The 25620-nt window shown below is 36.5% G+C and overlaps 1 protein-coding gene across 2 annotated transcripts in view; it reads left to right on the forward strand.

Moving 5' to 3' along the window:
- Positions 1–25620, forward strand: part of atp10d (ATPase phospholipid transporting 10D) — a 52911-nt gene that overhangs the window by 4871 nt on the left and 22420 nt on the right. For both annotated transcript variants that reach the window (XR_003672865.1, XM_028438561.1), the window contains exons 2-13: positions 4224–4575; positions 5491–5685; positions 7514–7718; positions 12810–12895; positions 13670–13776; positions 15619–15750; positions 15990–16102; positions 17555–17807; positions 19686–19879; positions 22951–23136; positions 24051–24585; positions 24703–24809. Coding sequence is in view for 1 of the 2 variants with exons in the window: in XM_028438561.1 (XP_028294362.1) it covers positions 4289–4575; positions 5491–5685; positions 7514–7718; positions 12810–12895; positions 13670–13776; positions 15619–15750; positions 15990–16102; positions 17555–17807; positions 19686–19879; positions 22951–23136; positions 24051–24585; positions 24703–24809 (2400 nt within the window). In the remaining variant the exon portion in view is untranslated. The remainder of the gene's footprint in view (positions 1–4223; positions 4576–5490; positions 5686–7513; positions 7719–12809; positions 12896–13669; positions 13777–15618; positions 15751–15989; positions 16103–17554; positions 17808–19685; positions 19880–22950; positions 23137–24050; positions 24586–24702; positions 24810–25620) is intronic.

The raw sequence follows: 25620 nt of genomic DNA on the forward strand, positions 1-25620 counted from the left end.
GTTTTAATGGATTTATCGAATTTGTAGATAAAAACGATTTTTATTGAGCAAATTTTTTTTTTTTTTACACCACAGTTTTTTTTGGACTTTTTTGTATTGCGTCCGCGTTGTGAGCCCGCCCCCTCTTTGTTTACATGTGTTTACGCTTTGAGTAGGCTATATGTGTGCCACAGGTTTGTTTAATTTTGTATTCGCACTATGCTGAGATGCTATGGGAAGAGTTCATTATTTTTTTAATTGTAATGTTATGTTATAAAATATGTAGTTATCTGATTTCTTAATCAGAAAATTGAAGCTACTGTGAAGTTGCTGTTGCACTTTTGCTTAAACCTGGGTAAAAGCTTGACATTGTTGAAAGACAGAGACTCATTTACTTTTTATTTTGGAATTGTTCTATGTATTTTAACTCTTGAGGACACAGCAATAAAGTAGCACTTTTGACAATATATCTGATGTCTGCAGTCATTTTAAGTCCATTGGAGAAAAAAAATTGAATCGAAACTCAAATTTTTCTATAAAAAATCTGAGATTTAGTTTTAAGCAAAATCGCCCAGCCCTCGTGCCAACAAAGAGAAACTAAATTCACGATTGTTCAAAAATGTTGACAGAAATTAATTGAACAGCTGGGTAACTTCTTGTTGTAGCAGTTTTGGATGATTGAGACGGAGTCAAGCTTTAGGGTTGCTGGTCAGCTGCAGACACAGGGTTTATTTGTCAAGTTTTGGGAAGCAAACCGGTCTGAGATTTGACGGTAAACAGGCTTTCAATGTACTGTATGTGCCTCAGTGAATCCGATGTTGTTCCATGCTCTCAGGGTTTTGTATGTTGCTGAAAGGCAGCGATAGTCATAACGATAGCTAGCAGAGACCTTGGTGAACGCTATCAGTTTATGATGATGTCTCTCCTGCTTAGGGCAGTCTAACCTGGAGAGATTCTGCAATCACATATCAATCCCTCCTTTTGTTAAAAACAAGCTATTATTGCCCTTGTTCAAAGGAAACAGCTTTTCTCAGAAACGTTTAAGATAAGATTACAAATTCGGTGTTCGGCTTCAGGGTGTCAATACCTTGATGGAGTTTGAAATTGAGAAATGCAAAATTCTTTATTCCGGAGTTATTGCCCTTGTTCTGTTTTTCTTTACTATGTTTGTGGTATCTTCAAATGAGACAACATGTCTTAGAAAACATTTAAGATAGTTAGTAATTTTATATTCTGATGTAGGGATGCACCGAAATGAAAATTTGAGGCCGAAGCCGAATAAAATATAAATGCTTGGCTAGGGGTGGGCGATTTGGGAAAAATATCATATCACGATTTTTTCTTTGTGAAATCACGAGATTTTTTTCCATTCAAATTATTTAGACTATTTTAAAGTTATTTACTAATAAAACACTTAAAATCATCGCCCTCAATGGGAAAAAGAAATAAAAGATCATTTAGGACAAGGTAATTATAAAATTATTTTTTATTGTATATAAGCAATTCATCAAACTGGTTCCTAGTACAATTTACATCAAACAAAAAGGCTGACAAGTTATTTTAGTCACAGTCTTTTTACTTTGTTTAACTAAAGTGGTGTAGCATTAGCATTAGCAACACTTGCTACATAACAAGGCAACATATCAGTCTAGTAATTTATATTTGTTATTGAGGTAACACACTCATATTAATAAAATCCTACTTGATTTGGGAGATCGTCGTCATGTTGAAATTTTTAACGATCTAATATCGTCATATCGCACACCCTTACGCTTGGCTGAAAACTGAATATCGAATACGGTTGTTAAGTTTTTAACTTTTTTTAAATAGTGCATAAGCCTATAGAATACATTTTTGGACATGTTTTTTTAAAGAAAGTAAATGTTAATTGAATATTATGACATTTTTTAAATATTTCAGTAGCCTTTGCTTTTCAAAAAAAGGACAACAAAGTTTTTCATTTATATTAGCCCTTCAAATAAAACAAAACATGCAATTAAAAAAAAATCTAAAGTGAGTTAAAGGGGAGGTATGATTAAAAAAAAATCACTTTCTAAAGGTTTTGCTACGGTGATATACAGCCCTTTAGCCTCAGTCAGAGGGACACAGTTGAAAAAGTTATGTTTCCTCCCTCCCTTGTTATTCCACATTTTGTAAAAAGTCAGCTTTAAACGGGTGAGTTGGATTTTGCCCACGTTGGTCGGTGACGTCACCCAGAATGAGAGCTCCTCCCTCTTCAACTATCTAACAGCTAAAACAAAACTGCGTTTTAATATAGAACAGTTCACCAAGTCAAATTCCTCGTGTGTATAACATACATTCTTGGTCAATAAAGTTGATTCTGATTCTGATTCAGAATATATTATACTTTCAAACTCCTGTATTTTACCCCTCTTTCCCGCCATTGTCCTGTATTAGTATTTTCCCGTAAATATCCTGTATTTTAAGGTAATAATAATTAAAAGATGCCTTACTAAACTGAACGCCGTCGCTAGCCTCGCGAGAACTGTCACCTGAAATGGCCTTAGTGTCAGTTCTCGCGAGATTAGTGCTGACAGCGGCAACAAACCTGGAAACAACTCAGAACAGAGATGATGAATGAAGACGTTCCAGTGAAAAAAAAACAAAGAACTGGTGTAAATACATTGTAAACTGTGACGGAGAGTTTACCTTCCTAAAGAGCAGCAGGATGGGACACAGTTACACGTTCTGTTAGATTAATAACTGAGATTTTAACGTCTACCACAGCGGAAGGAACGACGTAAGTCACCATAAAAAATCAGCCAATCACAAGCTCCACAAATATACACTGCTTTAAAAAAGTGTTAAAGGATGTAAAGTCTGTAATAAATGTGTTTAATAAGTCATTAGTGAATACCAGAGAACCACATGAGTGAACATGAGAAATTATAAGAAAATATATAATGAAAATAAAATGTTAATCTTTAACTTAAAGACAAGCAACGTGAAATTAACAGTAAATATGCAACGTGTTGACTTGTATATAAACTGTATATACACATTTATGTTTTTATTTAGGCTGTTTTATAATTTAGGAATTAGGGCTGAGCGATATATCGAGATTCGAGATGTATTGAGTTTTCTATTTTGGCGATATAGAAAACTATAATATTTCATATATCATATGAAACAAAAGTTTTAGGAGTCAGCTGTTTGTTAATAAATGTTCCTGTGTAGCATTTTGCATCAGCAAATTTAACCCAGAATTATCTTTCTGGTCAGAATATATTTGACAAAATTATCTAGATTTATATCATGTATCACCATTTTGAGAAAATATATTGTGATATGAGTTTTGGTCCTTATCGCCCAGCCCTAGTAGGAATGTTCACAGCATTTCAATGTTAATAAAGGTCGACCTACCAGATTCTAAGCACATATTTAGTAAGTGATTGACAAGTGGTTATTTTAGATTTCTTGTACACCTGTCTGAAAATATAAGGGATACTGGAGCTTGGTTGGGTGGGTGGGCGCCAGAAAATGTCCCATATTTTCAAATCCAAAACTTGACAGGTATGTATACTTTATTGCCATATATGTAAATGCAGACGCCCAAACATTACTTTTTCTGCTGCCGATCGTGTTGGTAGTCACTGCTTGGAGCCATGGACCCATTGTTTTTACACACATCAGCTGTTAGCACTCTGTGCTAATGGTACTCCAGCCTATGCAGCTTGTAAAGTGAGGAGGAAACAATGGGGATGTTCATGGATTCGTGGCTCACAGCGCTAACAACGGACTCAGTTGAGGAATTGAACGACTTCCAACTTTTGCGCGGTGACGGGGAGCGGTAAGTGCAAAGGAGAGAGTCTGCTGTGTTTGTGTGCAGAAAGGAGCAGCTGCTGCCGCTGCTGCTGGTTGTGCAGTAACGTACGCACACTTTTTTGACTCAAAATCACTGCACGTTGTTTGATTACGTCATTGCGTTACGCGCTACTATTCGGCCTCGCTTTTAACTCACTAAACCGAAGGCCGAATGATTACTATCTTCCAGACACATATGTCAGAAAAACAGTAAAAACCTGCAAAGACCAGGAAGACAAAACTTCCCCTGGAGACTAAGCAGAGGAAAGTCACCGTGTGGTGGTAACTTAGGCTGAATGGCTCACCTGGGTTCATATTAAAGCACCGCCTTCTGACCAAATGAATTCTCTTGACAAATGACCTGGGCGTGTCACTTTAAGTAGGGTAAATCTAACAGTGTTTTCTTTCCTTTGTGAAAGCCCATGGTCGGATTGACCTCACACAAGCAAAACAAAAGGGGGCAGGTGGAGCCTTTGGGCCACCGATGGAGCAGCTCCACTGGGTGCGACATCGCTGCCAACACATGATGGAGACCAACACAGAGCGAGGTTGGTGCCGTGCTCTCCATGGCCAGCGCATCAAAAGCCCCCTGGATTCCCACAGGACCCCGCAGAGAGTCCCTGACAGGCAAAGGAAAGTGTTCGCCTGCTGTGGGCCACAACAACATGACTACAAGGCTGTGTCCAAGAACTACAAATGCAATGCAATTTGCACTACTAAATACACCTTGCTGACATTCCTGCCTATGAACCTGTTTCAACAGTTTCACAGGTCAGACCTATTACTTTACATTCTCTTGAATTTGCTATACGTAAGTAAAATATATAAATAAAACTGTAGGGAATATTAAAAGACCTTAAAGTTTATTAATACTAAGTTATCTAATGTAGAATGTGTTTCATTACAGTTTAATTTATTTTATTTTCATCCTCATCACTTTTAGTTAAGTACTCTATTATTAGGTATTTTATTAGATTTTTTTTTTCTTTTTGAAAAGAAAACTAGTTGATGAAATATTTGCTAGTGTAAGGAAATGAGAGCCTTTGACTTTCCATGTTCAATTACAATTAGAGTGACCAGCATTTTTTCTAAATAGAAACAAAATTACAATTATTATTTTTCACCTCAAACTCAATTTCAACTACATTCTCAATTACTAAAGTAACTTTTTTTCTGTATGAAAATATTGATATTTTTATGCTGTACATGTGAGCTTTTTTTAATGTCAGAATGCCCTCTTTCAATTATTTAAAAAACGGTCAAATGATCCTCATGAGAAATGACAGGTAATGGGAAAAGGTGATCTGAAACATATTTTAATAATTGTTATTCTGTGTGTGTGTGTGCATGTGTGCATTGTAATTGGCAGTTTTTATAGCATTTCCATGCCAGTTACAATTGGGAAGTTAATTACCTGAATTAAATTACAATTACAACAGAGACAGATTTTTTTCATGACAATTACAAGTATAATTATGCCATAATTGTAATTAATTATCAGTTACACAATTACAATTATAATTCACCCCAACCGGTTAACTGCATGTATTTGACACACAATAAGTAGATTAACCTCATTACTGATTCATTCTTGACATATGAAGGAAATGAATGAATTATATTAATAATGGAGGGAGAAAATGCTTCTGAATAAGTGTTTAATGTTTTTGTCTTCCTGCTTTTCAGGGTGGCCAACATTTATTTCCTGTTCCTGGCGCTGCTTAACTGGGTACCAGTTGTAGAAGCCTTTGAGAAAGAAATTACCATGATCCCCCTTGTTTTGGTTATTACTGTGATTGCCATTAAAGACGCTCTGGAGGATTACAGAAGATACTTGTTTGACAAGAAGGTCAACAACAGGGTCGTGCAAGTGTTTACGAGGTGAGTGAGTTCACATCTCAGCATGTCTGTTTAATACAAAGACATGTTTAAATGCTCTTTATTTCAGCACAGATTCATGAGTTATATTATTGTTTGATTTATGATCAAAAAAAAAATTCTAGTCCTGACATTAGCACTTCGTTTTAGAAACCAGACATCTATTGTGCTTGTACAGAGCTTTAATTTAGTTTGATTAACCAAAAGCTGCCTCTGCTATGTTCTACCCTGAGTGACGTTCGTCCTACGTCGCTATCCAATAGCCCCAGTTACCGTGTATCACTGATACCATTGTCTAAAGTTAAATTACATGTTTTTACAGCTCGATAAACATAATCTTGTTTGTCTGAAAAGCCTCTTTATAGTACTTAGTGCTATAAAGTGCTTAGTCATCTGTAATATTCTCTGGAAAAATAGGCCTCGTGCTTATAAAGTTTCACTTGTTTTGCAAGGAAAAATTAGTACTTAACTAATGTACTTTGTTTAAATTAACTTCAATAAACAAGGTCAGTGATGTAATCTAGATATATTACAGAAAAAAACATATGTATTGTATTTTAACTTATTGTATGCACTTTCTAAATTGTGAAAACATCCCTGGGGAACAGTTAGCAGCCATTTTGCGGCGCCTGGGGAGCTGTTCGGGGTTAAGGGACTTGCTCAACATCCCACAGTGATGAACCGGGAACCCTCTGATTACAAGGCCAGCATCCTTAACCTTAATCCTCGCTTTGTGTGTAGATTTTTTTCTGTTATTTCTGTTTTGGAGTCATTTAGTGTATTTTTTTTTTTATTTGTATTTTTTGTGTTGATTTGTGTTAATTTTGTAGTCATCTTGTGCGTCTTTGGAATCACTGTGTATTTTTGTAATTTTTGGGCTTTTGTAGTCATTTTGTGTTTTTTTTTTTTTGTCGTGTGTATTTTTGCAGTCATCTTTTGTGTATTTGTAAACATTTTTGTGTGTTTTTTTTTTTGCTGTTTGGTTTGTTCATGGAGTCGTTCTGTGTTTTTTGTTGGTTTGTGTACTTTTCTGTCATTTTGTTTGTTTTTGGAATTAGTCTGTAATTGTTTTGGGGGCTGCACAAAATGAAACCAACCCGGTCTGCCAGTTGCCTATGTCTGACCTATATCTTAATGCACATGTCACACACTTAGGTATCAATATTCTTCACTAGACAAACCACTTTCTCTCATGGGCTGAGAGTAGCAACATCATTATTCTAAAATGACTTCTCTTTTTTTTCACCATCCCAACTCGACCCATCCAAAATTAGTTTAAAATTCTAATTATCAGCATTTTTTTACTGGTAAAACAAAATACCACAAATCGAATTGGCCCCTATTCAAAGTTAATAAATAACTGGTGGGTTGTAAAGCTGCTGGAGACAATAGTTTTTAATCAGATAAATCCATAGTGTAGGACTCATGGATAATAGATAACAAATGGAAGATCGTTGGCCCGAAGAAAAAAATGTAAAAGGTTTGTTTGTTTTACCCTGAAAAACAGGAACAAGCGGGTCTGAAAATGAATGGATGGATGGTTTGTTTTCATCTCCATTGTAAACACTCGAGTACATCATTTAGAGGATGGCGGTATCGGAAGTTCCTCATTTTACCAGCAGTGTTTAAACTACATACTGCTATTTATTTAAACTTTATTATTTTACTTATTGTGAAAATGCTCTAAAATATAGGCAGGGTTCTTAAAGCTTTTTGCATGTATCACAGCTTATACATTTAGTAATAACTATTATTGCCAGAAAGTTTTACTCATAAAACATCTTAAAATGTAATTCTATTTCTTTGTGTGTGTGTTTGTGCTGTACATTAGCACCACAGGAGCGTACACTGACCAGTGCTGGAAGGACGTGCGAGTTGGAGACTTTGTGCGTTTGTCTTGTAATGAAAGTATCCCTGCTGACATGCTGCTTCTCCATTCCTCTGACCCTGACGGTGTTTGCTACATAGAAACCGCTAACCTGGATGGAGAGACTAATCTGAAACAGAAACAAGTCGTTTCTGGCCTCCCATTGCAGGTAAAATAACAATTAAACTATAACATCTCAGCTGTGCCTGTGTACACACCTAAGTGAGTTTATGGCCACTAGTGTTCTGCTGCTCCTCACGTAAGGAATAATCACCTTTTGACTTTGCCATTCATTTGGGTTACTTAAATGAGACTTGGGCGGTATTCAATTTTTGATACCATCAAACCTATTTTACCGCGGTATACGGTATTACTGTGACAAATAAAGAATTATGATGTAAGGCTCAGACAGCGTCACCAAACTTTTGACTTGTGCCTTCATTGTTCAGTAACTGAATATTAAAAACAGATCCGATTTTTTGTTTGTTTGTTCGACTCCAGTGTGAATAGTTTGTGGCTCCAATCTGTGTATTATTGCGTTTGTCTCAAAGTTTTTGTGCAGCGGAGCCGGAGAATGAATGATCAGTGACAGGTGCAGAGGAGGATGAGGAGAAAGAAAGAGAGCAACAAATGTTTTGTTTTGGTGTTTTGTGGTGCCATTTGCTTTTAAACACAGACCATTTATGATATGAACCTTATTCAAGCTTTGACCAAAAACCGACAAAGCAAAATTTAAACCTACAGTTCCGACAGACATTAGGTATTTATATCCATACCTGACCCAAAACCGACAATTAAAACCAGTTTTTTCCTCATACAAATTGACATATTTACATTAGTTTTAGTGGTAAGCCTGCTTTTATTAATAAACAACTGTTAATGTCAACATCAGATCAGCGCACGGGGAAACAATCACACGTCAAACACAGGTGCGGCCTGCGGCGCCAGACACAGCATTGGATCTATTTACATAATCTACATATCAAATATAAAGATAATCTATGTTCTTGTGCAGAAAGAGAATTGATTCAATAGTGGATGCTTGTGCTTCAAGCCTCTCTTAATTTGTTTCTCTCTGTTTCGATCAGAGCAGTCACTGACAGCTGAAGCTCAACATTTTTTTTTTTTTTTTTGCGGCTAGCACTCAATCACACAGCTGTCTCTGGACATAGAATCATGTTTAGGCATTAAATTAATTATATTTAATCCTTTTCACCCATAAGGGCATTGCATTTTTTTTAACTTACGGTATTGAAACTGATATCGTTGCTCTTTTATGACACCGCGGTATACGATATTACCGCCCAAGCCTAACATAAATCACTAGTCTTTGTAATGTTGAAGTTGGGAAGGTGTGATTATTTTCTTACTCCTAAACCCCTGGTAATGTTTAAGACTCTTTCAGTAACTACTTCCTGTATTTGCATGGTTTACTTCTCTTTTTATGATCAAATAAAAGTATTTTGTGAAAGTGTTTCAGTTTCACAACTACATTTGGAATGATAAATAGGAGTCTAGGGTAGGAAATGCAACCCCGTGATTAAATTGGGTAAAAAACTACAACTTCTGTTAATCTGGTATTTTAGTTTCACAGAGGGGTACAAGAAGAAGAAAACCACACTAATAGAATGCTTTGGTATTAAAACAGTAGCAAAGTTTTAGAAGACTGAATATCCCATTGAATAACTGTAATTTTCACCAGTACACAGAAGGCCTGACGCAAACTGAAATGTTCATAATTGAATCACCTGCAGTGACGTGCCGTGACCACTAGGGCTGGGTAGGCACGTTGCAAATCGAGATCACCAATGACAATTTCATATGTTTCTGCAGTCAAGTGTTAATTCAATTCAAATCAATTTTATTTGTATAAAGCAATTTCCAACAAAGTAATCTCAATGCGCTTATCAAAATATAAAATTCATAATAAGAAAGAAAAAACCCAATAAGATCCACATGAACAAGTGTTTAGCCATCTAACAAAATCAACATCATAAACACCATTAAAGAAACATAAACAATTATTTAATATAACCTCCATACTCTCCAACAAGATATATCTCATGACACGACAGCACATCTGTTGTTTGTGTTGGAAACACAGAAAAATGACAACTTAGAACAGCCTCAGTGAGGAGCATCCACAAAGCCAATCCTTCCTTTTGTACCATTCACTGTGAAAAGTATGAAACATGTTCTGACCTTACCTTTGCTGAAGCTCTGGTAACTCAGGTGTTGGTCTCCATCTTTTAAAAGCTGTCGTTTTTCCTCAAAACAAAGTTTCTCTATCATCTCTAGCGCTGTCATCCTGACTGTAGTGTTATCCAGCCCACAAGCTAGAGAACGTAGCAGCAGCAGTCACTATTCACTAATGTGCTGTGAACTTACATATTTTTTTTTTTTTTTCAAATTTCACATTTATTTATTGGAGGATATGCCCCTTGAGATGGAACATCTCGTTTTCGAGGGGGTCCTCAACTTACATAAAATGACAGATACAGCAGAGCAGACAATACAAAAATTCAATATTTTAAAAATAATAAATACAACAAAATATAGATAAACACACACACATACACACCCACACACACACAGTATACATTTAACAGTTGCTCAAAACAGTAAATATTTTATACAAAAATAAATAAGTAATAACAGTGATATCATTAGTAGCTATCTAATGATAGTAAAAACTTTCATTAGATTAAATGAATAAAAAAGGTTTCGGTTACATAGCCTATAATCAAAAACACTGACAGATATTCTGGAGATGGAGGATAAGAGCATTTTTAAACAGAGACAGAGAGGTTAGAGAGCGGATCGATAATGGGCGAATGTTCCAGTCAAATGGAGCTTTATATTTGAATGAAAATTTACCGACTACTTTTTTGACTCTAGGGACTACAAGATATGGTTGATCAGCATGACGCAAACTGTATGACGATCTGAAAGGAATTATATATTGTTTTAAATAATCAGGAAAACTTAAATTAATACATTCAAATATAAATAATAGCCAGTGAAGCTGTCGTCTAGATGCCAGAGAGAGCCATGACAAATGTTCATACATTTGGCAGTGGTGAGTTCTGAAGGGACAGCGGAGGATAAATATACACAGACTATTGTAAGTGACATTAAGTGGTTGGAGAATCGTGGCAGTGGTGTTTTGATAAATAATATCACTGTAATCAATAATGGGAAGAATCAATTGTAAAATTATCCTTTTTCTAACTGAGTAATTAAAACAATTAACTGATTGATAAAGCAATTTTAAGCGATAAGAAATTTTGTTTGTAATAGTTTGTATATGAGTTTTAAATGACAGTGAGGAGTCTAGCCATAGATCAAGATATTTAAACTGATCAACAACTGGGACTGGTGACAAATCAGAAAAAGTAAGTTTAATCTCATTGGCTGAGACTGGGCGAACCCGCTTCTGGAACAACATAAAATTTGATTTCGAGTTATTGAGTAATAGTTTATTAGATTGTAGCCAGGATTGAACTGCATTGAAGTCATGCTGAATAGAGTGATTAATATCTGAGATATTAGATTTTGCAGAATAAATCACGGTGTCATCAGCATAAAGTTGGATGTTACAGTCATTGCATGCAAGAGGGAGATCATTAATAAATATTGAAAATAAAAGTGGGCCAAGAGACGAACCCTGCGGAACACCTTTCTCAATAAATAAAAATTCAGAGTAGCTGCCATTGTAAAACACACACTGTTGCCAATGATGAAGGTAAGAATTGAACCAGAGGAGCGAAGATCTATCCAGGCCTATAGAATGAAGCTTGTCTAAAAGCAAATAGTGATCGACCATATCAAACGCTTTGGTGAGATCTATAAATAAAGCACCAGTAAGCAGATTATTGTCAAAGCCAGAAAAAATATCATTGGTAAATTTTAATAAAGCAGATGTAGTAGAGAAGTGTTTTCTAAAGCCAGATTGAAATGGAGATAAGAGGTTATTGGTTGAGAGGTGTTCTGATAGTTGATTAAAGACTATTTTCTCATAGACTTTAACAATACTATTAATCATAGTATTTACATAGTTATTTACATTACTAGTGTCACCCCCTTTATGCAGGGGGATGACCTTTACACATTGACCTTTACACATATAGCATTTAGCATAGCGCAGTTCCGTGCAAAGGCAGATCTCTACGCTGCCTTTACACGGCAATGGATGTCATTGGGGACCTGACTGCGCATGCGCAAACACGTAAAATCACACAATGGGAACGGAGGCAGAAGAGCGACGTGCCTTTGGGAGGGGGCGTGGCGTCCCTCTGCCTTACAGCGGAGCGAGAAAAAAAAAAAAGACTGTGCAGCTGTTCCAGGAAATAGCGCTGTTTATTAATTTGGGCTATGAAACGCACAAAATGCGGACACTTTCAAACTTATAGGTACTGGAGGCTATTGGAAATGGATAAATTAATAATTTATCATTCAAAAAAAAAAAATTATAATTAAATAATCAAAATATCAATTCACCCTTGGGTAGGCACTGCCTACCTTGCCTACCCTGACGGCACGTCACTGATCACCTGCCAGTCCCCCACTTTGAAAACTCATACAAATGAGTTGGGGTTGAAACACCTTAGTAAGGTTGACAAAAATAAGGGGGAACAAGTGGCAAAGAAAGCAAACCAGACTTAGCAAATTCTGTAGGGATTTTATAAAGTCATTCTAGGGCCTGATTTACTAAAATTCCCAACAAACAAGTGCTAAATTGAGTGTGCACATAAATAGATGGCTCTACCTGTTGTTGTACCTTGACTCGAAATGGGTTTTTCGCAAGTATAGTATATTTTATTTAAAACCCTTCATGTGTGTAAAAAATAAATGATTAATAATGTTAGTGGTACAAGGGTTTGCAGCTATCCCTCCTTGAGAATGCATTGTTCTTATATAAGATATATTTTATTCCTTTATTGATCTCAAAGGGTGAAGTTCAGTTGTTAAAGCAGCGCATAGCATTGTACACCTTTCTGACGATTTTGGTTATTCATGTGAAAGCCATTGACATTAAAATGGAATATTATTTGTTAAAAAAAAATGACTGGAAATGAAATAATACAGCATTTTTTGTTATAATTTACTGAATTGACAAGAGCTGTGTCAGTGACAAATACAACACAATTTGATAAATGACGATATATTTTAGGATAATGGTGTATAATACAGTTTATAATAATGGGATATATTATGGGGCATTCTGACCATATAGATGTGGTGTATGTGAACTTTTCAGCAAGTTGAGTGCAGCCCTGAGACCTTCCACAGTCACATCGAGTGTGAAAACCCTCACAAAGACCTGAGGAGATTTAGCGGATTCATGTGAGTTATTTTTCGCTTCACACTGATATACATGCACAGTCTATTTTGTTGATTGATATCACAATGGACCATATGTGAGAATCCAAATATAGAATATTATATTTATAGTGTGTTAAAAAATGTTGTGTTTTTGCTAGGGGTGTCAATATCGGATCGGGACACCGAAAACGAATATCAGATTTTATCGGACTGTCTCTAAAATGTCAGATATAAGTTATATTTATTAAATTGTATAATACTGTAGATATTATGTTGAAGGTTAACATTTATGTAATCAATTGGTTAATAATAAATGGGTCAGTTTTTCTCATACCTACTTTTTACAGCTAGATAGGGGCCAAATGGGTGGAGAACAGCTGATAATTTGATAACATTTGGCTGGGTTTGCTTTCACAGCGTGCTTTTTGATCCGCACCAAGGTGACAGGGAAACCATGTCAGTTATAGGAGCTGCTTGATTATGATTATTATATGATTATCAGCAGTAAAAAGAAGTAGAGTGAACAAGCAATGGTAAAACTAGTCAGTGACTCACTTCTCAGTGTGTCACAGAGTCATGTGTGTGTTCTGCTGGCTGCTATCGCTGCTGTCTGTCAGCTCTACATCAGAGCTGTGAATTTCAATGCTCCAGGGTCGCCTTTCATAACCACATTGTAATTTGCTTCCCTGACACGCCCTAGACTTCAGTTGCACGTTCATTGATACACGCTCATTTAAACTAACAGAAAGTAGAATGTTTTGTTTATTAATTTCAGTGACCGCTTGTGTTTGACAGAGAGCACAACAGTGGGGTTCGTGTCGGTCTCCATAGCCGCAATCTATTGCTAAGAAGCTGCATTATTCGCAACACAGAGAAGGTTGTGGGCATCGTCATCTATGCAGGTAAGCTCAGCTTTTTGACATTTACCACCTACACCTCTAAATTAATCTGTAAAGTAGAAATAAATGTGTGTTATAAGTTTGGCACACCACAGAAACATGTGTCATTGAACACTGAGCCAAATTTGAAAGATCAAAGAAATCGCTAAGTATTTAAAATGAGGTCTCAAAATCATGGTAAAACAAGCACTTCTCTCTGCTCTGAAATGCTGAGGGCGTGTCAGTTAGAGGCGCTGGAACCACACCATGCGCGGAAAGGGCGCCACCTCCCTGTATTGTGTCTAAGGGAGAGATCAGTGTGAAAGCGGCGCCAGCATCGATAGTGCTTCCAAAAATCCTCAGATGGAGGTGTCAGCGGAAAGGTCTGCTCCACCTGAGTCCAAATATGTGTCTCCCTCCCGGGTAGAGTCAGAACTGCATCCATTAGAAACGAAAAAAAAAATCACAGTATATGAAATTGTTAATTTCACGGAAAATGTGGCACCAGCGGACGCGTTTTATGCCCAGGAGTCCGAATATGTGGTTTGTTTTTGGCTAGAAGCCGATGTGAGTTTGGTGTGCTTCAGCAGCAGGGTCAGGTTTATGCTAATGATGGCTCCGTTACGTAACGTGGCTATGATTTCTGACCCGCCCATTAAATCCTGAACACTGAAATTTGAAACACAGTTTGTGAAGCCTAGCTCCACAGTTAAATTATAAATGGTTGAATGGCTTTTTGCATGTTTTAAGAAATACGTTTTTTACCATTTTAATGTGTTTACAATAAAATGACTGAATTTGCTTTACACAGACTTTAAACTGTTTTTCTTTGTTTTATTTTTTTGTTTTTTTTTTAACCTTGTCTGCACATGCTGTCGAAGCTCAAAACTACGTTGTGCAATCTTTTCACGATAGCAATGCATGTTTTATTATTGCAATGAAATGCAATTATTTTATTGCATAGATGTGACAATCACCAGCCCTTCCTAGGGAAGGGTAAGAAAAAAAAATCTTATTAAAGGGAGAGTATAAAAAGAAAGGACAGTGTTACACCTAAGTGAGGGGGAAGGAAACAGGGAAGAGGGAGTCAGGATAGGACTGTTGTTTTATTTGTGACATTTTCACAAAGTATTCCAACTTTCTCCTTAACTTCTCTGTTCACAGATAATATTTATATTTGAAAGATGTTTTAGAGTCCGTATTAAAACAGAACAAGAAAAATAAGAACATAAAGCAAAGTATGAGATTTTGTGCATTGAAAAACATGGGAGATCCTCAGTAGCTCAGTTTGTTTAATGCTGTTGTTTTGGTATAAGGAACACACTTTTATAGTCAAATCCCTTTAACTGTCACTTAATCTTTCTTAAGCACGATGTAAATCTCTCATCAAGGATTTTCTAAAACATCTTAGAGGTTCAGTAATGTCTTTTTTTTCCCTCCCAGCCTATTTTTCTCCCATAATGCTGGCTTTATTGATGCTCCTAGAGTTTCATGAAGTAAAATGGGAGACAAAGCATTCAGCGATCACATATTTCAAGAAAAAATGAGCAGCTTTCAAGAGCTGCTTATATTTATACACAAACTTAATCTGAGCCCTTTAAAGAGGGAAAACCACACAAAGTTGACCGACGTCTGTCTCATTTATTGTTATTTTTCCATGCAGTAAAGAGTGGTTAGATATTTTGTAAAAACATTTGGAATAGAGACCTACACCTACATCTTTTGATGTGAAATGAACACAACCAACAGCCTTATCATGTGGAAAAGCCACGCAAGAGTGTTCAAACCTGCTCAAACTAAGCTATCGTCATCATGCATAAATAAATCATATAATAATATTCAAACCACCCCTTTTGTTGATCCCAGGCCATGAGACCAAAGCAATGCTGAACAACAATGGGCCAAGGTACAAGCGCAGCAAACTGGAGAAGCATCTGAACACAGCCATTCTGTGGTGTGTGTTACTGCTGATAATCATGTGTGTGATGGCTGCTACAGGTTTGTACCTCACTTACGTTTTCAACATTGTACAATGCAGAAATAAAAAGAAGCGGACAACATTGAGCAACAATTTATCTGTTGACTTTGTGATAAAAAAAAGAAAAAAGAAAGCTAACGAGCAGTAAAGAAATTCATCTTCTAATACCGACAAATCTAAAGGTTTATCCAAAGAATGAAGTAATTCTCTGTTGAATGTGATGTGATCATAAGTGGGTTTTTTTCTTGCTGTGAAATAGGTCACGGACTTTGGCTCAGGAACTTCAGAGAGTCTTTGTTTTCAGTTGATAAGGACACGTCCCCTGCCATGGCTGGATTCTATTTGTTCTGGACTATGATTATTGTACTACAGGTGTGTGTTACTGTCCATTTATTTAAAATTATTTTAAAACCGATGTAATTGCAGGTCTTTATACTGTATGTTGTGTAAAACGAAGAGAGATTAAATCCAGAAATTATTTAGGTGTAATAGTTCCAGAAAACATCATTTTTTTCTTCTTGCTGAATAGTATGTTTAGTATTACATTTTGTTTATTCAGACAAGGTTTTTCAGGAAATGTTTGTCTCCGACATGTTTCGACTGTCAACTGCCAGTCTTCATCAGAGGTGTCTGCTGATCGCCTTTGATGCTTCTTTTAAAGTTTCACCTGACTTCCATGTAATAGTTCCAGCAAAATGCATTATCTGACGAAAACTGTCAGTTGACAGTCGAAACATGTCAGAAGATAAATATTTCCTGAAAAATCTACGGAACCTTAAATAGTAACTAAACCCCTGCTTTCTGCTGCCCTGCCACTAGGGGGAAATTTAAAAAAATGCCTTGATTATGGGTGTTACTTCTGAAGCAGTAAGACATGCCTAGTCACAGAGCACATCGCTGCAGTGACAGAGCGCTGTTTTCTCAACAACTGCATAAAATACACAGCCCACAAGTATAAGCACACAGCACACACAGCCCAACAGATACTATATCAGTCACAAACAGCCCCTGCTCTGCTCCCACCATGAGTCTCAGAACACCGTAGCCTCACACACACACACACAGCAGCGAGAAGTACATGCACGTTTGCGCGCACACACAGACAAACAGGGATACACACACTATGTATCTGTACACACACAGCTTGATTAGCCCTCTGATTAGACCAGAAGCTGCTTCACACGGAGCATTAGACTTTTTCATTAAAACTGTCAATCAATGCTCGCTGAGGGCTGTGATTGGAGGAAACCCTCCTCCTTCCTCTCAGCTTTTATAGAAGGGGCGGGGCCAACAGTGACATTTGGTGACACACGATAATCCAAATAATCTGTCTCAGGCAATAGCAAATCTGAGTTTAGTAGTAACTTGGTACAATATTTAGGGATTGTCTCACATTTCTGTCCATTAAACCAGTAAACACCCAGTGACAGACTCTAGCTAACCAAAATATGAAAATCCCTAGATGCAAACAATGTAGTCTATGAAGCCAAATGCAGTGAGAAATCCACAGACCTGAACATTAAAGAAGCTAAACAACCAGTTTACAAACCAGCAGAGCTCACTGACACAGGTGAAGACTTAGTAATTCTTCTGCACCTGAAGGAAAAGGATTTTCCCTTCCTTATTCCCGAACAGAAACAAAAGCTATTTCTGCAAAAGTTACTCAAAGATTAGCTGGGAGTGATAAGGGCCATGTCTATCTGCTCAGCCAACACTCTGTTTTCTTTGTCACATTGACAAACATTGGTGCAGTGAGAAATTGTCTTTTTTTCCCCAAAAACTGCCCGTTTTAGATTTTTTTGTGTTTCCATTTCATTTTTACAGGTGCTAATCCCCATCTCTCTTTACGTGTCCATCGAGATTGTAAAACTGGGTCAGATATACTTCATCCAAAATGACTTGGCCCTGTACAATGAACAGACTGACTCAAGAATCCAGTGTCGTACTCTGAACATGACTGAGGACCTGGGCAGAATCCAGTATCTGTTCTCTGATAAGACAGGAACTCTGACTGAAAACAAGATGGTATTTCGCCGTTGTAGCATCTATGGGGTGGAATATCCTCATAAAGAACAAGGTAGGAATGAAAGATGTAGCCATTCTGCATATATTTTGAATTATTTTTTTTTGTTTGTGTTGATACCTTTTTATTGTCGTAGGAAATTCTGAAGTTGTTTTTTTTTCAAGGGAAACTTTACCTCAATGTATTCAAGCCCCTTAAACTTTTCCACATTTAGCCACATTACAACCACACATCTAATCTATTTTATTTGGATATTAGACATGGGTAACTGGTATCCCAGGGGTCACATGCAGCCCGTAGTTTAGTTTTGTGGGGGCCAAAAAGGAAAGGCACAAAATGGAAAAATAAAATACACAAAATGACAGTAATACTACTGAAAAACGCCACAAAAAAAAGAACTTTACAAAAATTTTGAAAAACACACATTAGGAAAAGCAACATAAATACAACAAAGAACAACAAAATCATCTGCAAGAGGACAGCAATAATACACAAAAGGACAGCAAAATTACATAAAATTACTCAAAAAAAATACAGAAAAACACAAAGAACAAAAACTACACAAAAATGACAGTATGATACACAAAATGTAGTCTTAAATTGCTTTTTGTTTAAATAAGTTTAGTTTGTTTTTCGTGGTGGGGTCGTCGTGTTAATATTGGATTGTATAGTAAAAGTGAATTATGTTCATAGTATATAATATAGGGACATAAGTTCCATTTCTACCTACTCCTTTTTGGACACCTCATTCTCTGTCTATATTTGTGTCTTCTTTTATCTGTACTCGTGCAGTGCCTGTAGGAAGTCTTGCTATAGAAAAGTGGGAGGTTAAGTAGCTTTTTCATGGATGGCCAAATGAGGTTGTGTTTGAAGGTTGGACGTCAGAAACATTGAGGCTGGTTGTGAAATTTGTAGAGTGATAACTACTGCTTTTTTAATATGTTTTGGCTTTTAGCAAGGACACTGTAGGGAGTTCAACCCATCTATTCTGATTCCAGTTTGTTGTTTACACACACACACACACACACACACACACACAGAGAGATTCCTTGCTTTTATAGAGAATGAAATTTCTGTTTTGTTGAGAGTTTAGGACTTTGTCTGCTGTCATTGATGTCTAACTTCACCACTATTATCATCAGTAACTTTCTAAACTGGTATTTATAGAAGCTGATTCATAGAGATATTTGAGGAACACACACACAGACAAATATTCCTTGCTTTTAAGAGGTAGGATTATTGACATCTTTCTGTAATACATTGGAATATTTGAACAGTGGAACATAAGGATGACATCATCACTGTGGAGGTGGTTCTAAGGTTCAAATGTTCTAACTGATGACATCACTTTAGTAGAGCTAGGACTGATGACATCATTACTGAGTCCGTCGACTCAGGATCTGGGACATGGGGGTGGGGCGTCAACACAAATCTGACGTTGCACACCCTTGAACCGAGCAGCAGCCATGTTGAAAGTCTCAGGACAGTATGATCCTGATCTGCAGAGATAATTGAGGAACACACACACACAGATTCCTTGCTTTTATAGAGAGATTTATGTTTAAAATGCATTCATTTATTGACAATTGTGACATCCGACACCTCCCAATGTTCATACTTTTTTGGTTTTCTTTATTTCTTAAAAAAATTCTTAAAGACAGGTTGGGGTTGTGCTGTTGAAAGAGGGTTTAGGAGCTTTGTGAGGTGCAACGTAAAAGACTTTGTGTCTCCTATTATTAGTATAAATGTTAAATAATTTTGATTGATGACAAATTGCTAAAAGTTTTTTTTCAATCAGATCTCTAAAGTAGACATTTTGAGCCTAACAATTGTTGGTCAGTATAAAACAAACAAAAAATCTATTTACCTTTTTAAATATTATTGACTTTGCATAGTTTTAGCAAAATGTATCAGTTTTTCTGTGCATGTCAGCTCACAGGTTGGAGGCAAAAGAGGCAGAGGACAAAGTTACTCTAACCAATGGCTGTCATGGAAAATCTGGGATTATGTGTTCATCACTTGGATGCAACCGTAGCTCTGAGTCTCAAGGTACACTTCCTGTTAATGCAGCTGAGGAGGAGGAAGTGGAGGAGCAGCCAAGGACCAACGATTTCTGCAGCCACTGGGTCAGCCCTCACATAAAAACACACATATTTATCTTTAGGGCCTAATGCATGTTTCTAACCGTAAGAATGTTGGATTTGTGTGAAGTTGTGTGAATTCCTGTGATCAGAAAACACAGATTACACCTGACACAAACTGAATTGCATCCATAGTTTTTTCTCTCTGGTGAGGAATCCAGATTTAAAGAGTATTAAAGAATATATCTAGGGCTGCCAACTTTGGCCGTTTAGTCGACTAATTGGTCGATGTCGTCGTGGTCGACGGTATCAGTTTCTATACTGTAAAAAAAGGGAAAAAAATTCAATGCATTTATATAGGCGATAAGGATTAAATATCAATATACAGTAGTCCCTCGTTTATCGCGGGCGTTACGTTACGTAAAAATAACCCACAATAGGCGAAATCTGCGAAGTCGTCAGCTTTATTTTTTTACAATTATTATACATGTTTTAAGGCTGTAAAACCCCTCCCCACACACTTTATACACTTTTCTCAGACAGACGTCGACATTGTGGGTTTTGTCAGGGAGAAAACTTGCAAACATAGAGCACTTCAGAGTGCAAAGGATCAAACAATGTCCCCATTCACTTCATATGTGAGTTTGACCTGAGGAATCATTTAAAATTACTCATGTGTGTCAACTCTTTAGGTCACAAAGTCCACAGTCTTTAAATAACACCAATAAATTCAATTCAAAATTTAAAAAAAATTCTCAGGCTCTAAATATAGCTACATTTATGAACTCTAAAACTGAGAAAATAACCTCCATTCAATGCTGTTTTGACGTTGTGTATTACGTTTATTCTGATTGGTCAGCTATGATGTGATTAATTTCATTGTTGTCTGGTCATTTCATTTTTTTGTAGTTTTACAATGTCCGTTGATCATTTTAAAACAAAAAATAATAATTTACTCAGTAACGGTTGGGTGTAGAAATCTAATGAATTACTTTAATTCTTTTAAAGAGTGCTTAAGTACATTTAGTAATATACTCAACAAAGTACAAGCACCCATAAAAGCAACTCAATTACATTAATGTGAGTACTTGTAATCCATTACTTTCACCTCTGGGGAAATACATTGTTCAACATGTCTTTATACCGTTAGCTCTGCAGTCGGCCAGCCGATAAAATGCTGTCATTATGGCATATTGTTTTCTGACACCATCCAATCAGATTTTTTTGGGGAGTTTGTTAATGCAACTCATTTATTGAGTCCCGGGGGTGAGCCGTTTCTCTCCTCCTGTATAAATCAGCCTGTCTATCATCCTGTAAGTGCACGGTTTCCTGTTTCCTGAGAACACATTTAGAAGAGACAGATCACTGTTGCAGAAAACCCCACATGGCAGATTTGGAGATGATGTGGCAGTCAATCAAGTGCAATGTCTTCCAAAGGTAGCTTAGCAGTAATGCAGAGCTGATGAGATTCTTTTGAAGGCAGTCCTTAGCTTGCTTCTCACACTCCAATTCTTGCCACTTTAAGCTGTGTACTATCAGTGCCTCTCTATGATAACGCTGGTTCCACACCATTGATGCCATACTCGATTCTTTGTTGGTAGATCAAAGGAAGTTACTTGAACACATCCTGTTAGTAGCAGCCACTGCCAGTGCACATTTGGTTTCACTGAAGATGTTAGTCTACAAATAGAAAACAAAGAAAATGCAACACTTTTTGTTGCTTCACGATCAGTTTCTGAAATGGATTGCTTGAGGGTTTTAAACATTTTATTTACAGAACAATCTTACTTTGAAGATGTGACCTTTATCTGCCATTATAAAGTTTTCAAATTAAAGAACTCTTAAAGTGATTTAATTCCCTAATCACAGATGGATGTGGTTACAGTATTTAAAGGTTTGCTTTGCTTTGGTTTCCCTACGGCGCAATTCAGCAATGTTCTATCAGCATAGCTCTAAACCAGTGGTTCCCAAACTGGGGTACGTGTACTCCTAGGGGTACTTAAACACCTCGTAGGGGGTACTCAGAAACATATCAGATTATTTTATAACATTATAGATTTTTGTTACATGCACACAGACTTTTTTTTCTCATCCGTGAATAAAAATTGGATGAGATAATACATTTCTTTAAATAACACCAAAAGGTGAAGTTAAATTCTAAAATGAGAAAAACATCAGAAATATATGAATAAAAAGGCTTAAATTCAAGGTTAATGTTGGACGAGACACAGGAAAGAGTTTAGACGAGCCTGCAGATACAAATAAATAATGTATAACATGAGCTAAGGGGTACTTGCGATATGAAATAAATGCTATGGGGTACATGGAGCAATAAAGTTTGGTTAACACTGCTCTAAACGAAGACCCTACATGGGAACATTTTTATCTGGTTAAAAGGATATTTGCTGTATTTGGAGCCAATTGTCTAAAGAGCTTTTATAGGATGGGTTGGTATCACTTTAATACTGTATTAAACAATACATATACTATCATTTAAAACGGGTCTTACACCAACATACACTAATCTGTGAAAAACACATTTTTGGTTTTAGCTTTACTTCACATCTCGAGCCAAAATATCTTGATACCTTCCAGTTCCTGTTTGAATAGATCCAATTAGATGAGCGTTGTCACTACGTTGGGTCTAGAGGTGTGAATGCCATGGATCTGACGATACACCATTTGCATGACACAATATGATATATCCCAATACTTAACAGTATGATTTAGCTACATCATGATGTAAATAATTACAAATGTCACATTTATAAGATGTACAAAATCATATGAAATGCCATGTATTTCATTATTTTTAAACTTGCAAGAATAAGGAAATGGTAGTTAACTGTAATTTAAGTACAAATGTCAAAAACAAGTGGTATGTTTATCAAACTGTCAAATTGCATTTTTCAAAAAAGTTTAACTTTTGCTTATACAACAGATAATGATTCTGTTTTTTTCATTGAAAAACATGATTTTGACATTTTTTGGATCGGTCCAATAATTGCATTGTGAAATATCGCAATATATCACCAAATCGTTTTTTTCCTACACCCTTAGCTTTGTGTTGAGTAGATTTTTTTTAATTTATTTTATCTTATTTCCTCTCATTTCAGGATAAAGAAGTGCTGCCAGACCCTGAGATTTTGAGGAAGATGAATATCCTTTGTTCTCCGATGCTGACCAGGAGCGTTTCTGACACTTCGTCCTGCCTTGAACTTTCCTACATCCTGGATTTCTTCTTTGCTCTGGCTATTTGTAATACTGTAGTGGTCTCTTCAGCAAGCCAACCTTCACATTTTGTGAGTACCAGATATTTACAGTATGTATACCAGTTATACACCAAAATGTGCACCAAACAAAACCGTTTTAAAAGTAGATAATTCTCCTTACACATTGTTTCTGTTTAAAAGCTGTCATCATAAATAAAATAAATAAATAATAAAAATCTGTTTAATAATAATTCATTTTATTTAAAGGCACTTTTCAGGCCACCCAAGGACACTTTACAATAAAAACAGAATATTAAAACCGTGCAATACATTAAAAACAGTATAATACAAAGAAAAGGAGAAAAGAAAAAGCAATATTTACATATGTATATAAACTTTTTATATTTATTTATTTTTATCCCCCACCACAAAGTGTGAAGGGTGATATAGGTCCGTCCGTCCGTCCGAGTTAAAAGAGACGGCTTTTCTCAGAAACTGTTTAAGAAAGGATAACCAAATTTGGTGTGTGGCGTCGGGGTATCAATACCTTCATGGAGTTCGAAAATGAGAAGTTTTTCCCGGAGTTATTGCCCTTGTTCCGGTTGTTTTTGGCGGGGGATGTTGATGACTTTCTTTTTATGTTTTTTTTTTTTTTTTTTCATATTTTTAACTTGTACATAAGCATTCGGCACCTTATCATTCATTTGCACCTTGTTATTCAGTTTACCTTACAACTTGTTTTCTGCGTGTGTGTGTGTGTGTGTAATCATTATTACTGCTGTGTTGCTATTTATTTTTTTAAATGTCGCTCTTTGTCTTTCTAATTAATTACCACTCAGGGGATTAATAAAGTTTTTTATGATTATGATCATTTCAAGCAGCTGAATTGAATGAGTGCTTCTAATATAATAATTTCTACACATCACATGATTCTTTTTGATGTTTTTATTTTTTTAACAGAAGGATTGTCTATAATCAGAGTCACTTTCACTTTTTTCGTGCAGGATAAAGACATTCCTCACCAAGTTATTAAAAAGCCATCGAACTGGGGAAGTACTGGCCCCCTTCATTTCTCCCCACCCCCAAACAACTCCACAAAGTCAGAGCAAGGCCAAGAGAAGAATCACCAGTGGTCCAGGGAACTGTTGCCTGTCGAAGGAAATTACTGTAAGTCAGAAGTTTACCTTAATGGTGATTCTGATTGGACCGAGATGGACGTAGAGGATTCCCTCTTAGAGTTTGCCTCCCAGCACAAAAATACTGATGAACAGCTGTATGAGGCAGAAAGTCCAGATGAAGGAGCTCTGGTTCACGCTGCACGGGCGTACCACTGCACACTGAGGGGCCGCTCTGCTGAACGCCTGATGGTGGATCTTCCAGGAATTGGCCCCACATCTGTCCAGCTGCTCCATATTTTACCCTTTGACCCCGATAGGAAGAGGATGTCTGTAGTGGTTCGTCACCCACTTACAGAACAGGTGGTGGTTTACACCAAAGGAGCAGACTCTGTTATTATGGACCTGGTTGAAGAACCGAGAGGTAATTGCTGGAATAATTTATGAAAAGATGTTATTTAAAAATGTCATTTATATTCTTGTTATAAAATCATCAATGTAATTACGAATACCTAATTAAATGGTAATGGATCCTTTTTAGGTTCAGAACAAGGAAAGGAAATCCACACATGCATCAGAAATCAGACACAACAACACATCGATATGTATGCGAGAGAAGGCCTCCGCACTCTCTGTATTGCTAAGAAGGTAAGATTTAAGATTTAAAGGAAACACAAAAAAGCACACAAATGGTTTGCCATCTTTAATGTTATCGGGTAACACTTTACTTAAAGTTTTATACATAAGGCTGTCATTAAGTGTTTTTTTTTTTTTGTTAAATAATGACACCTTTGGAGCTATGCTGGCATTTTTTAGTTAGGTGGAGGGATCTAGTGCGGTTAGGGTTAGTTTACAGCCTTCATGACAGACACCTTTATTCTGGTATAAACAGGTTACAGTTACTTCAGAATGCTGCTTCTCCTTTACTCACCAGGTCAAACAAATGCACTCATATTACGCCCATATTAAAATCACTACACTGGCTTCCCATTGCTTACTGGATTAGATTTAAAATTCTCACCTTCACAACACTTGGTCAGGCTCCTGAATATTTGATAGAACTCATACACCTGTATCTACCAACCTACTCACTAAGATCCAACTCACTTAACCTGCTGCCAGTACCAAAGACTAACTTTATAATGTGAGGTGACTAGGCTTGGGCAGTATTATCGTTTACCGCGTGTCATTAAATAGCAACGCGATCAGTTTCAATACCGTTTTTTAAAAAAAAATGCAAAGCACTTATATAGGAGATAAAGATTAAATATCAAATATAATTTATTTAAGGCCTAACACGATTCTATGTCCAGCAACAGCTGATTAAGTGAGTGCTGGCTGCAAAAAAAAAAACCAAAAAAAGTGTTACGCTTCAGCTGTCAGTGCAGTGCGCTGTCCTCAGAGCAGAGAGGGAGAAATCAAGACAAGCTTAAAGCACAAGCATCCACTATTTAATCAA

The sequence above is a fragment of the Gouania willdenowi genome, chromosome 22 (assembly GCF_900634775.1).
Source record: "Gouania willdenowi chromosome 22, fGouWil2.1, whole genome shotgun sequence".
In the NCBI taxonomy this organism is placed as follows: Eukaryota; Metazoa; Chordata; class Actinopteri; order Blenniiformes; family Gobiesocidae; genus Gouania; species Gouania willdenowi.